The sequence below is a fragment of the Carya illinoinensis genome, chromosome 11 (assembly GCF_018687715.1).
Source record: "Carya illinoinensis cultivar Pawnee chromosome 11, C.illinoinensisPawnee_v1, whole genome shotgun sequence".
Classification (NCBI taxonomy): Eukaryota; Viridiplantae; Streptophyta; class Magnoliopsida; order Fagales; family Juglandaceae; genus Carya; species Carya illinoinensis.
In genome coordinates, this window is record NC_056762.1 from 8,163,111 (window position 1) to 8,176,907 (window position 13,797).

The 13,797-nt window shown below is 36.6% G+C and overlaps 1 protein-coding gene and 1 pseudogene across 1 annotated transcript; both read left to right on the plus strand.

Moving 5' to 3' along the window:
- Positions 1-1,837: 1,837 nt before the first annotated feature.
- Positions 1,838-8,400, plus strand: LOC122282185 (annotated as a pseudogene).
- Positions 8,401-9,993: 1,593 nt separating this feature from the next.
- Positions 9,994-11,548, plus strand: LOC122280415 (glutathione S-transferase U9). Its single transcript, XM_043091306.1, has 2 exons — positions 9,994-10,442; positions 10,987-11,548. The coding sequence occupies exons 1-2, from the start codon at positions 10,125-10,127 to the stop codon at positions 11,371-11,373; spliced, it is 705 nt and encodes a 234-aa protein (XP_042947240.1). The 5' UTR covers positions 9,994-10,124; the 3' UTR covers positions 11,374-11,548.
- Positions 11,549-13,797: the final 2,249 nt, after the last annotated feature.

Here is a 13,797-nt window from a genome sequence, read left to right on the forward strand (position 1 = left end):
TCCCAACCTATCTCCGTGCCCCTAGTCCTTCCGAAAACATTTTCCATCATTCTGTAAGCATCCCCAGCTCTCGTAGGTGAAGTCCAAAGCCCCACCTACGAGAAATGAAAAATCACCCCCCAGAAACCAACTCCAGCCTCTCATGTCCGTAAGTTCATTTTATTTGTGCCAACGTCCACCTTTTCTTTTTCCCAGCCTTTCTTCGTGCTCTTTTTTTTTCCCGTTGATGTTCCCTCTTTAAGTCAGTAGCTCAGTGTCCCTGACGAGAAAGTCTCTCACGCTCCACCTATCTTTTCCATCAATCCCCCATTCTCTCTTTAAAACGAAAAGCTCTAACTCCCCAAAAAGCCAAAAGAAACCCTTATGAACTCTAAGCTTTTTTTTTTCCTCTCTGTTTTCACTCCTACTCTTTCACGTGAACCCAACTTTTTTTTTTGTCCACCTGCTACCTTCCCTCCTCCCCTAGTCTCTGTTGCATCCCAGACCAAAAGGGAAAACTCCCCCTTCCTTTTTCGTTCTACCAGCCTCTCAGTAGCTCCACTCCTAACGAGTCTGTAAATCACTCCCCTTTTTTCGTGCGAGAACCAGCTTCCAGCTCACTCCATGTTGAACCAGCTTCCAACTCACTCCATGTTCCTTTCTTTTTTTCAAAACCCAAAGAGACCAAAACTAGGAGCTTTCCCTGTCTTCGGTTTGCATCCAGAAAGATGTTGCATGCAGTTTCCCTTTTGGTTCAGCGTGTGGTTCCATTGCCAGCTTTTTTCCTCTTTGTCCATGTGCTGCTGCGTTGCCTCCAAATGGAAAACCCTATTTTTCTTTCGGTCCCAGTCCCAAAAATAATGATGCATCCTCTCTTCCTCTCCATTCTGTTCACTTTTCTTTTGACTATGAAAAGAATTTTCTATTTGTTCCAATGCAAGAGCTACACTTCTTTTGACTTCAAAAATCATTGGGTCTTACATGAAGAGCTTGACTAGCCAATGCCTTGCATTTCCTTCGCCTATTTAGCTCCATATCCTTGTGTTCCTCATTTAAATAAGAAATCAAAAATAAATTAAAATGAAGAGTTGAATATCAGAAATATATTGTGCATGTGAGAAAATATTGTCCAATTAAATTACAAATTATAAAATTAAGCATAAACATGATATTAATCAATTAAAAGTCACAACTCATATTTATGCCTATTAACCATTTTTCCATCTAAAATCAATAATATGTCATGAACTAATTAAAATATATTGGTTCTAAATGTACAAAATATACAATATTTTAGCTCAATCAATACGAATGACACACTATTCGTGGATCACACAGACGATGCCACTCTTGATGTCATGTTTTGGATCTTGTTCAACTTAGTGATTCCTTTCAAAGACTTGCAAGATCCACTAAGACGAGAGCTCAGGGTGGTAACTGACACTTTTGATACCTAAGTTAGAATAATCTTTTTGTGAGCTGTGTGCTTGGAGAAAAAGTGTTAAGATCCCTTTACTTGAGCCTGAGAAGTGATTATATACCTGGTCATGGTGGTCCTCACTCACTGCTAGCAGATTGTGCAATGGCGTATTGAGTGCTATACTAGCGACATGCTCTTCCTCTTTATGTCAACCATCACCTTGCCATATTTTACATGGGTCGCTCTTTCTTTCTTTGTTTGTCCCTTGTTGTAGGTGAGAGAGAGGTGTGCACACTATCGTGGTTATAAGAGTGAGTGGACGTCCGGCTCTGACCTTGCGTATTGGTTCCTCTGACCATTTAATGCGGTGTGCCCGTTGTTTGCTGGTGTGGGTTGTCGCTTGGGAAGATGACTTGATTAGTCATCATATTCAACTTGATGGCCTTCTCGGGCTTGGTCTGGCGCTCCTTCGTTGCTTCTGCTGATGGCCATATTGGCCGACAGGGTCCTCTTTCATGTCAACCGTCACCTTGTCGTATTGTATGTGAGTCGCTCATTCTTCCTTCGTTTGTCCCTTGTTCTAGGTGAGAGAGAGGTGCGCACACTATCGTGGTTACAGGAGTGAGTGGACGTCTGACTCTGACCTTGCTTGTTTTGTCCTCTGGCCATTTAATGCGGTGTGCCCGTTGTTTACGAGTGTGGGCTGTGGCTCGGGATGGAAAGTGACAGTGCAAGGGTTCTGAAGAGGAAGGTTAGGTGCTCTTGTTTCAAACTTAGTTTCTGTCATGAGCCATGTACATATATTAAATTGTTTCAATCATTTGTTCTCTAAATTTTTCGTAATAGATGGGAAAACTTTTTCAATTTAAATATGACCATGCGATATTTATGAGATTTTTTTATATTTGTTTTAACTTTCTTCTTTTGAAAGGGTACCACTTAAGACAAATAATGGCTATTGTGTATAGTTTTTAATGTGTACAGTATAATTGGATTGCCATTTTCATGGAAATGGTGATGAATGATTGAACCTCACGATTTAATATTTCTAAAGTTTTATTATTACATTTGTCAGGATTTGATTAGCCTACTTGAACATCAGGATTGCATGACTGGTTGGGATTCTTCCAGTGTGCTTATAAATAGGAGTTGTTTGGCAAAGCAAATTGATGAAGAGGAAGGTGCTACTGAAAGGCTCATGGTGATGTTTTTTGTAGTTTAGGAATGAGTAGTTGTGTATGGTTTATAATCTAGAGTTCAGGCAATGTAAATATGTCTGAAGATATGTAAAGAAAATGTAGGAAAGAAAGTGTTGTTTTAATTATTGCCATTAGTGCATTCTGCATGATAACTCACTTGGTTTGGACAAGTAGCAATTTGTTGGAATTTTACTCAAAACTTGAAAGTAGGACAATTTTGGTCGATGAGTAAGTCAAAGGCATTTAAATTTCAGAACATGCAAGAGCCTCGGCAAGAAAGCATCATGAATTATGCTGATTTAACTAATGGATTTTGATTAATTTTATAAATTAATTTCTAAAATTAGAAGCTAAATAAATAATAAAAGATCATAGCAAAAACAAATTTTTATTACAAATTTTCACAATCATGACAGGCTCTTTAATTTTTGTTTATTACAAATTTGCACAATCATAGCAAAAACAAAACAATCCAAACATCTATAGAATACACATCTCAAATAATAAGTGAAAACATAGCAAGGTTCCACACTAGACTGCTTTCATTATAGATTAAATGATCATAGTCGATCAAATAATAAGACTTGGCTAAAGTCGATTGAAGTGCAGAATTTTGTTTTCATTACACAGGTTGCTTTAGCAACATATTAGTTACATGTTGTTCATCAAAACATGGTCATAAGAAGCCAACCATTCAAAAACCATCTAATCTAATCCAATATACACAGGTTGCTTTAGCAACATATTAGTTACATGTTGTTCATCAAAACATGGTCTTAACAAGCCAACCATTCAAAAACCATCTAATCTAATCCATATACAACATTATGTTTACATGGAATTTCTCCAAACCAAGCAAACATTATTACAAATGTGATAACCCAGTACAAAAACAGCAATTTTTGCTTTTCCTTTTTCAGATTCTTTGCTATCGTTCTCACTTTATCTTTCATTTTTCGAACGTCATATTCGCGATATAGTACAGCATCCCACATCTTCGAAGCCTTATTCTCTCTTGCACGAAAATTCTCTTCTAGCAGATAAAGTATATCCGCCCATACAAAAAATTCACACATTGCATTTCCATGCACACAATGTAAACTCCCAATTAACATGATAAAATACCAACCACAATCATCAAATAATTATGCAAATAAGACAAATATAAAGTTGTTTTACCGTATTATAATTTGGGCAATCAAAAAATCTCCTTCTAGGATTTTTCTTCATGTGGGACGTTTTTTATGTAGTTTTCAAACCACACCAACAAGTTGGTGACTCAATTTGAGAATCATTAACTACAGATGATGAATGAGATGATGCCATGCGTGCTTCAGAAAAACCAAAGACATTCAAGAACAAATTGTGAGAAAGTAAGTAAGTGATCATCTGCAAAATGGACATATTTGAAACTGAACTAATAATACATGATCTGTTAAACAAGATTTCGGTCACAAAATCCAGACATTTGCATCAAAATGCACAATTATCAATTATCAAATATTATTAATTTACATTAAATCGATACATTATCATACATGTACATACACCATAATTAGAATAAGGAACATGATTTTTGAGTAAACCAAAAATATACAAATCCATAATTAGATCAACCTACAGCTCCAAAAATCCGTAGCATTATGTTTGGTTGCCGAGAAAACAAAGAAAAAATTGTCTGTAGTTATAAAGTAGAGGAGTAAACTATGGGATATGGAATAAACCTACTCCAGAGACAAATTGTAAAATACCAACTCCAGAACCAAAGAATGAGAGAGGGATCATTCCATTGTAAAATACTAATCACAAATTGTAAAATACAGAACCAGAGACAAATTGAAAAATACAGAACCAAAGCATAGTCAACCCATGAGTCAAGGCAATCTGTGAAATTTGTACCTACTCCAGTTTTGTAATCTGTAAAATCCCTACTCCAGTTTCGCAATATGTAAAATACCCTCTCCAGTTTAGAACCTTTCGTTTAACCAAAATGTGGGGAATGAAGTAGAGGAGTAGACATCCTGTGACAAAAAGTTTACCTTTTTCAACGAGGAGTGAGAGAAAGGGGCTAGGTAGCAGAGCTCGAACGTGCAGAAGGTTTTGGTTGTTGAAATGGAGAAGGTTCAGAGGGGGGTTTCACCAGACGGCGTCGAGTTCCAAGAGGGAGAGAACATGGATGGGTTTCAAAGGTTCAGAGGGGGGTTTCATCGAACGGCATAGGGTTTCGGGAGGGAGAGAACATGGATGGATTTTGAAGGTTCAGAGGGGGGTTTCATCGAATGGCGTAGGGTTTCTGGAGGGAGAGAACATGGACGGGTTTCAAAGTTTCAAAGGGGGATTTCACCGAACGGCGTAGGGTTTCGGGAGGGAGAGAACATAGATGGGTTTCGAGAGGGAGAGAAGGTGCATAGAATAGGGGTTGGGGGACCTCCATCGATGGTTGTGCTTAGCCATCGATGGCTCCAGGGGGTTGGAGGGCTTCGATGGCTCAGTGGGGGTTGGAGGGCTTCAGACGGCTTCGAAGGCTCTTGGGGGGAAATGGGAAATTTGATCGAATGAGGGTGAGAATCTAATCGCTTCAATCTAATCGGTTCAATCGTATTGATGAGCCAGTCTATACGTCATAGCTTTTATGGCTGCAACGGAATAGTGGCTGCTGAGTAGATTTATTGTTTATATAATATCGAGTCTTGAAACTAATGATGTCATAACAGACATATCAGAGTGATATACGTACTTTATACCAGATTCCTCAGTAAACTTTTATACTCCAGAAGAATATTACGAGTACAAGAAGCAGAACGAAGTACTGGAAAAAAGATGGATACTTGAGAAAACGCAAATTTAGATAGCAAGACACCATTGATAGAGGTCGGTCACGGTGAAGATGAAACGAAGGAATCAGGTAGTCACTGGTGGCAGAAGGTGTTGGTAGTGGAGGAGGCCAAGAAACAAGCTTTGTTTTCTTTGCCCATGATTCTTACCAATGTTTTCTACTACTTAATCACCTTAGTCCGTCATGTTTGCCGGCCACCTTGGTGACTCCGAGCTTGCCGGTGCCACTCTTGCTAACTCGTGGGCAACAGTCACCGGCTTCGCTTTCTTGGTAACTCTCTCTATCATGCGTATGTGTATGTATCTGTCTATGACTGTTCCTACAATTTTCCCAATCTTTGAAAACTTTATGATTGAGCTTATATCTTAGAGAAGGAAAGGAAACACATTTAATTTCGTAAGGATTCAAACTGGGAATCCAAGAAAGTAGTCCACACGCTCGGGAGGGCAAAAAAGAATAATCCTAATTCATACCCATATGAGCGAAAAGACATAAATAAGCCGAAAGGAAGAGTAAGCACAAAGGCCCATGTGCCAGCATATTGGAAAAACTATTGAGGCATAAAGTCCTCACGTTTGAAAGCCCCCCCACTGTTGGATTGAAGTCTTCAATGGGATCAAACTTGATTTACACATTAAAGCCCCCACCAAATCTTAGTACTAATATATATGCTGGATTTGAAGAGCAATTTATCAGTTTCTACTTTATCTTTCTCGTTCCAACAGAGCAATTTTCAGCAATTACTAACATGGTTATGAGCTTTCACCATGTCCTGAAGAAGTAATGATAGATAATAGCCTGACTAAAAAATTGTAGATTGTGATATAACTGTGAGCAAGATGAGTTAATCTCTAATTAGATAGGTAGTTCATGCTTTATTTTTATCAGCGAGCTGTTCCTATTTAACCTTATAGTGAAGCTCCATTCGCTTTATTGTTATCATTTTAGGTTGGTTTAAGTGGAGCTCTTGAGACATTGTGTGGGCAAGGATTTGGTGCAAAATTATACGGAATGCTGGGGATTTATCTGCAAGCCTCTTGCATCATATCCTTCATATTCTCTATTATCATATCCATAATCTGGTTCTCTACAGAGCCCATACTGATCTTTCTTCATCAAGATACCGAGATTGCAAAGACAGCCGTTCTCTATATGAAATTTCTCATTCCTGGACTATTTGCATATGGCTTTCTGCAGAACATCTTGAGGTTTCTTCAGACACAGTCTATGGTTATGCCCCTGGTTGTATGCTCATTGCTACCATTGGTTCTTCATATTGGCATTGTATAGGCTTTAGTACATTGGACAGCTCTTGGTTTCAAGGGAGCATCTTTGGCAGCCTCAATTTCATTATGGCTGTCATTTCTTATACTGGCCATGTATGTCATATACGCAACTAAATTTAAGGATACATGGGAAGGATTTTCATTGGATTCCTTCCGTTATATTTTTACCAACTTGAAACTAGCCCTGCCCTCTGCAGCAATGGTATGGTAAGTGATCTGAACTTCTATTCTATATTTGATCTCTCTAATTTAACAATGGCATAGCCTCACTCGAATAGGCAAGTTGATGCTTAGAACATAAATAACCAACAAAGTCCATAAGAAATATGATGCAGCCTAGTTAAGATTTTCTAAAACCTTCTTTCTATTGGAACTGTACTATGAAAAGACCAAATTCCGAAAGGAAGTAAGGAAACCCAGTCCTGTTTCAAACTTGCATGCTGTCCAAAAAAGTCTTAACACGAATGGTTTCATTTTTAGCGCACTATTGAGCGAGAAGCCACCTGACAAGGTTATACAATCATGGTGTCGTAATTTTTATGGCCATCTCTACTTTCAAATTTGTCAGTTTGGAGTACTGGGCTTTCGAGATTCTGGTTTTCTTGGCAGGACTGATGCAAAACACAGAAACAACTACATCATTAATTGCAATGTGGTGAGTTTATAATCTTTTCGTTTTCACAACCTTGAATCTGTTACGGACCTAATCTTCCCGCTTTACCTTTTCTTTTCTTTTCCTTTTTGGATCATATCTCCAGTGTCAACACAGAAACTGTTGCCTACATGATCACATATGGTCTGAGTGCCGCTGCAAGGTTGGTTGAAAAACTTCTAGTAGGTTTCTGCTGTTCTTTCAAGTTCTAAGATTTCTGAATTCTGTCTCATGTATTGTTCAAAATAAAACTTATTATGGCAGCACAAGGGTGTCAAATGAGTTAGGAGCAGGCAATCCCAACCAGGCCAAGAGTGCCATGGCTGTAACTCTCAAGCTCTCTGTTTTTCTTGCACTCACAGTTGTTTGGGCTCTTTGCCTAGGCAATAACATCTGGGCTGGATTCTTTAGTGACAGCCCAACCATCATGCTGGAATTTGCTTCAATGACACCCTCCTTCCAGTTTCAATATTTGCCGATTCTGTTCAAGGTGTCTTGTCAGGTTTGAACTCCAATTTTCTTTTATAAGCAGCTGTGGCTAACCTATCCTCTCAATTAAATAATGCTAACGATTTATACACTGCAGGCGTGGCCAGAGGATGTGGTTGGCAGCACCTGGCTGTGTATGCTAACTTGGCAACTTTCTACTTCATTGGTGTACCAATTGCCATCTTCCTCGGTTTTTAGTTGAAACTACAGGCAAAGGTGAAACACATATCTTATAGTAGTCTGTTTACAAAATCGCATATAATGCAATTGATTCATAGCAATTTGGAAGAAAACAAAAACTTGGGGAAATATGTTTTAAGTTTTAACATTTGCTTAACGTTCCTCATTCTGGACAGGATTTGTGGATTGGCTTAATTTGCGGCCTCTCCTGCCAAGCTGCCACCCTCTTGTTGATTACATTGCGTACAAACTGGGCTAAACTGGATCTCACCCAGAACACTAACAAAGAAAATGTAGTTTTGGTCTAGCTGAGTGCCAAGCTGGTGTTACAAGTAATATTCTTGTTTTGGGAGAAAATTTTAACCTGCGATAGAAATTCAGTCACGGTTTAATATGCTCCATAAAATAGTAACGACAGAAGTCGAATGAAATATGTAACAAGGTCTAGTTTCTGTTTTTGACCTATTATTGCGTTTGATCTCACGTCTTTGTCGTCTGGTCCCAAAATCCTCCCCAAAACAAACCCTTCAGTTATCATCCTCCATAAATTACCATAATAGTTTAAAAGGTCCCAAGCCGCCTCTGGCCTCTCACATCACACTTTGTTAATTGTGACAATTTAGGAGGCTACCGGGGCTAATTAAAGAAGAAGAAATACAACCGGATCGAGAAAATGACTTCAGGGAAAGTTGCAACGCTACTGCTCCTCATTGCCATGATTGTCTTGATTACTTCCTTTCATGAGGTCCGAGGCATCCCCATTCAAGCAAACAACTCGTACTCTCATGGTAAGGTCCGAGACCTCCCCTCTTTCCTCGGTTATGGGAAGGGGTCCTCTGGTCATGGGAAGGGGTCTTCTCACAAGCACCGACACTTCCTTTATCGTAGTAAGCTGAGAGGCTTCTCCGTTCAAACGTGGGAACGGATATATAAATGCACCCACGATTGCCTGGAACAGCAAAGTCACCCCCCCACCCAATGCAGTAACTATTGCTTTGTATCGGTGATTATTTTCGGTAAAAAATAGCTGCAATGATTGTGTCTATATATATATATATATATGGGGAACTACGATCATGTTATCTCAAGTTATTCTATCGTATTATAAGAATAATAATAGGGTACTACCTACTGCTATCTATCTATTATTTTTTTGTAAAAGGATAGTAACTCTAGCATTATCATTTACATAAAAATAAGAGCTGACTATGCTTCCTTAATATTCTTTGGGATCTTCAAATACAAATAGTTGGGGAAAAAAAATAGAAAAGTATATATATATATATTTAAAAAAGAAAAAGAAAAACTTAATTTGGATACTGTGATCATCTTAATCAAATCCTTGCGTTCTAATGATAATGTCCTCTGGCTCTAGGGGTACTGCTGACTAGAATGAGTACTCACTCTGATAATCATGACATTTATTTAATTCAATTTAAAGCCACAACATCGAGGATTTATTATTATTTTTAATACTATTAATTATTTTATTATTATTACTTACATATTATCTGAAACCAGGGCAATATTTAGCTAGATTTGCTTTACTAAAATTTTATAAATTATCCAATGAAATCTCGTTTCTTAATTTCTATTTCTTTTCGTGCAAGAAATTAAGTCAACTAATTGACTTGGCTGATGTAATAGTTTTTATATTAAAAAAATCTTCTTGTCATCCTTACACTTCACATATCATATTTATTTTAATATTTTTTTTATTTTTTCTATAATAAATATGTAATATGTGGATGATAAATAGAATAATTTAATTATTAAAACCATACTTATTTTAATATTTTTTTATTTTTTTATAATAAATATGTAATATGTGGATGATAAATAGAATAATTTAATTAGTTTAATAAGAATAAAATAAAATAAAAAATAAAAAAAATAAAAAATAATATTTTAATATATAAAATATATAATGTAGAATGATGTGTATATTTTATTTCTTTTGCCCCTCTTCCAAGAAAGTTGTCAAAGTGAAAAAGGAAGGGCGACAAGCACTACAAATGAAGCTTCGGCCATTGTTGAAACTCAATAGCCAAGAGAAAACACTGAGAAAGAGAGGAAGGCAGATATGGCGGAGGAAGACCAAGTAACACTGCACGGAACATGGACTAGTCCTTTCGCAAAGAGGGTGGAACTGGCCCTTAAAATTAAAGGTATACCCTTCAAGTATGTGGAAGAAGATTTGAAGAACAAAAGCCCCCTTCTGCTCAACTACAATCCCATTCACAAGAAGGTTCCTGTCCTTGTTCATAATGGAAAACCCATTGTCGAGTCATCTGTTATCCTCGAATACATCGATGAAACCTGGAAAAATGGTCCTCCACTGCTGCCCCAAGATCCCTACGAAAGAGCCCAAGTTCGTTTCTGGGCTACCTATCTGCAACAGGTCAGATGAAACGACATCTACCTTAAATTGATTCACAACCTTTCATACTGAATTGTTATAATTTGGCCGATTCTTTTGAGTTCATGATCTCATTGGATTTATCTTATCTGTTGCATTTATATATATATATATATATATATATTTATATTTATATATCTGTTGGAGGCATTAAAAAGCATCTCTATAATTGAGTGATGTGATGAGAATATATGCCCAAAATTATATCAATTTGGAATATTCCGACATGCATGTTTTCATTTTCAATCTATGGTGTTTGACCATTCTTTGGTTAGAAATTAGAATATGCTCAAAAGAGATGGATGTAGAATATTCAGACTAGCAAAGTATATATTTCTCCATTTAGGAGTAATTTTGAGCAGGGATATTTAGTCTTTACAATGTTTTAATCATGGTTTGGATTGTTTTCTTTAGTCTAGATCATGTGTGTTTGTGGACATATATATGTTTGTGCCAATTTCACAAACACAGTACGTACTCTCGCTGGTTGTTCAGAATTTTTAATGCTTGTAAATTTTGCATGCAGGTGTTGGAGACATCGATCATGGTAATAAAATCTGATGGAGAAGCACAAGAAAAAGCCATCAAGGAACTGTTTGAGAAATTAATGGTATTGGAAGAGGGAATGAAGAACACCTTTACAGATGATGATCTTGAGGGCACTACATCCATTAAGCATGAGAATATAGGACTCTTAAACGTTGTACTTATATCCTCTTTAGGTCACTACAAACTTCAGGAAGAAGTCCTTGGTTTCAAGATTATAGACCCAGAGAAGACTCCACTGATATTTTCATGGTTGACAACCCTAACTGAGATACCTGCAGTGAAAGAGGCAGCCCCCCCTCATGAAAAGATTGTGGGATTTCTCAAACATTTCAGACAGAACGCCCTTAAATCTACTGCAGTTTGACCTTATTATCGGTTTTGATTCTTAGCTTTGTGTTGTGATCTGGTTTTGCTGGCCGTTGCTTTTCAACTGCTCACTGTAATAAGCCCTATGCCCACTTTCTGTAGGACTTTTTGGAATATCGGCATCATTTTCTATGACTTTTACTATGTATATATGTTGTTTAGTTCCTTTTCTAGTTTCTGCGCTTTCTGAAACATCTTTCTGCTTATCTATGAATTCCGTACCAGGAAATTTTTTGTTTGAATTCGAAGAAATATTGGGAGAAACTTAGGAAGCCGAAAGGGAAAGGGAGAGACAGAGGCATAAAGGAGAATGATTATTGATTTGCATTGTCTCAAAAGTTTACTGAACTCACTACTTATTTAAAAAACTTAAACTAATAAGAAAATGTAAATTTTATTCTTTAATCTATATCTTAACACACTGTAACTTGAATAAGGATAATATCAATGTCATTACAAAAAATCCTTTAATAAATTTTCATCCATCATAACCCTCGTCCCCCATTTGAACTTTTATTCTTTGGAGATCTAAAGTCTAACAACTTATGGATTCTACAACCTCTATCATGCAATATTTTTTAGAAAATTGGAAATTATAATTAATTTAATCTGAATTTTAATTAAAAAGCTAATGATTATTACAAACCGTCACATTAACAAAGTTTTTTTTTTTTTTGAGAGGAAACACATTTCATTAAAAACATTGGATTACAAAAAGATCTTATCGAGCCAGACAACTTGGGATACAGGCATTGGAACATTAGCCCACCACATTTCAATATCCTCCACATGCTAAGCATGGGGGCAAGTCTTTGAGCTGCTTCATTACCTAACCTATGCACATGTTGAACTTTGCACTAACTAAAAAGCTTCATTAAACATTGTGTTTCTTTTAGCAAATTCCCGTGAATTGATAGAGAACTAGCAACAGTATATAGCACCTGAATCATCATCAAGCAATCAATTTTAAGAATAATCTTCAAAATAGTATCCCATTATTTACAAAATTGAAGTCCCTTGACTATAGATAAGTGCTCAATTTTTTCAAGATCAGCAACTTCATTTTCGGTTTTACTAGCAGCTAGGATAACACCACTATTCTCATCTCTAAGTATAACACCAACCCCTGCTTTATGTCGATTGAATAACATAGCTCCATCTACGTTAAGTTAGAAAAAAACCTTTACAATTGTATAATTTATAACATTATTCGTTAAAATAACACCATCTTTAAGCTGTTTATTCATTCTTGCACTAATTATATATTGTTTCCTAATTAATTTTAGTTATAATTAACATAATTGCATAATCCTTTCACAATTTAAATGCCTAATTCTTCTCAATTTTAATAAAATTAAGGGAAATAATTTTATAGTTTTATGATGTGCAAGTCCTGCATATTTTTTTTGAAAAAAGTGAGGGCAAATATGTGACCAACATTAAAAAGCCTCAATTTTTTCATAATGAGTGCGTGGATTTTGCATATCCTAACACTATATCTAACACTGCTTTAAAATTAAAAAGCAACTTCTTGAGGCTTAATTTTAAAATAGTCGAGTAATGTTATTAATGAAATTGAAGGTTAGCTAACATTTTTATTTAAGCAGTATGTTTGTGTGTATATATATTACTCTGTAAAATTCTTAATATATGTACTTTTTTTTTCTTGTGATTGGAATTATTATTATTATTCTATACTAAAGTCGTAAATAAACAAGATGGTTTGATAAGCTGTTTATGGTCAACCAGGGCAAGACACAAGACAGACTCAAGTTGTTTCTCTGAAAGTCATTTCCAACATACTTCCAACTAGGGCAAGATTAAAATCCCCCTTAACTCTCTTAGAGGAAAACATCCTTTGATTGCTTTGTCAAACAGAAGAAGAAACCACAGACCACTTTTTCCTCAGGTGCGCTCATTCAAAAATCCTTTGGAGACTATCTCCTTGGCCTCTCAACCTCTCTTCATTTGCTGCACAATCTCTCAGAGAATGGTTGAAAATAATTTTAGACCCATCCAATCTTTTTGACAAAGAGAATTCTCACAACTTCTAGCTATTTGCAATAATAGTAATGGATTCTTTATGGTTTTTGAGAAACCAGGTTATTCATAACCACCCTTGCCAGGAATCCATATATCCCCCCTTCACGAATTCCGTGATCAAAATCTTCTAAGAGCATTAACTCATGTGGAAGATCAAGACTCAACCATCAACCATCTTACTTGAATGGATCCCACCACTAGCAGGTCAATATTCCTTGTCCTACGATGTAGCAGTCAGGAACCAAGGATCAACTGCAGCTGCAATCTACAGATCAAACTTGGGAGATATTATTTTTGTAGCAACTCAACAGATAGAGTTTGTTAACCCCACCTTTGGTGAAGAAATAGCAGTAAAACTGGCAATTGAGGAAGCTTCTTC

What these genes read in the sequence shown, in the direction of transcription:
- LOC122280415 (XM_043091306.1), top strand. Translation starts at nt 10,125, where the DNA reads ATGGCGGAGGAAGACCAAGTAACACTGCACGGAACATGGACTAGTCCT. An exon ending in GGGCTACCTATCTGCAACAG is followed by an intron (nt 10,443 to 10,986) that starts GTCAGATGAAAC and finishes TTTTGCATGCAG; the next exon opens with GTGTTGGAGACATCGATCAT.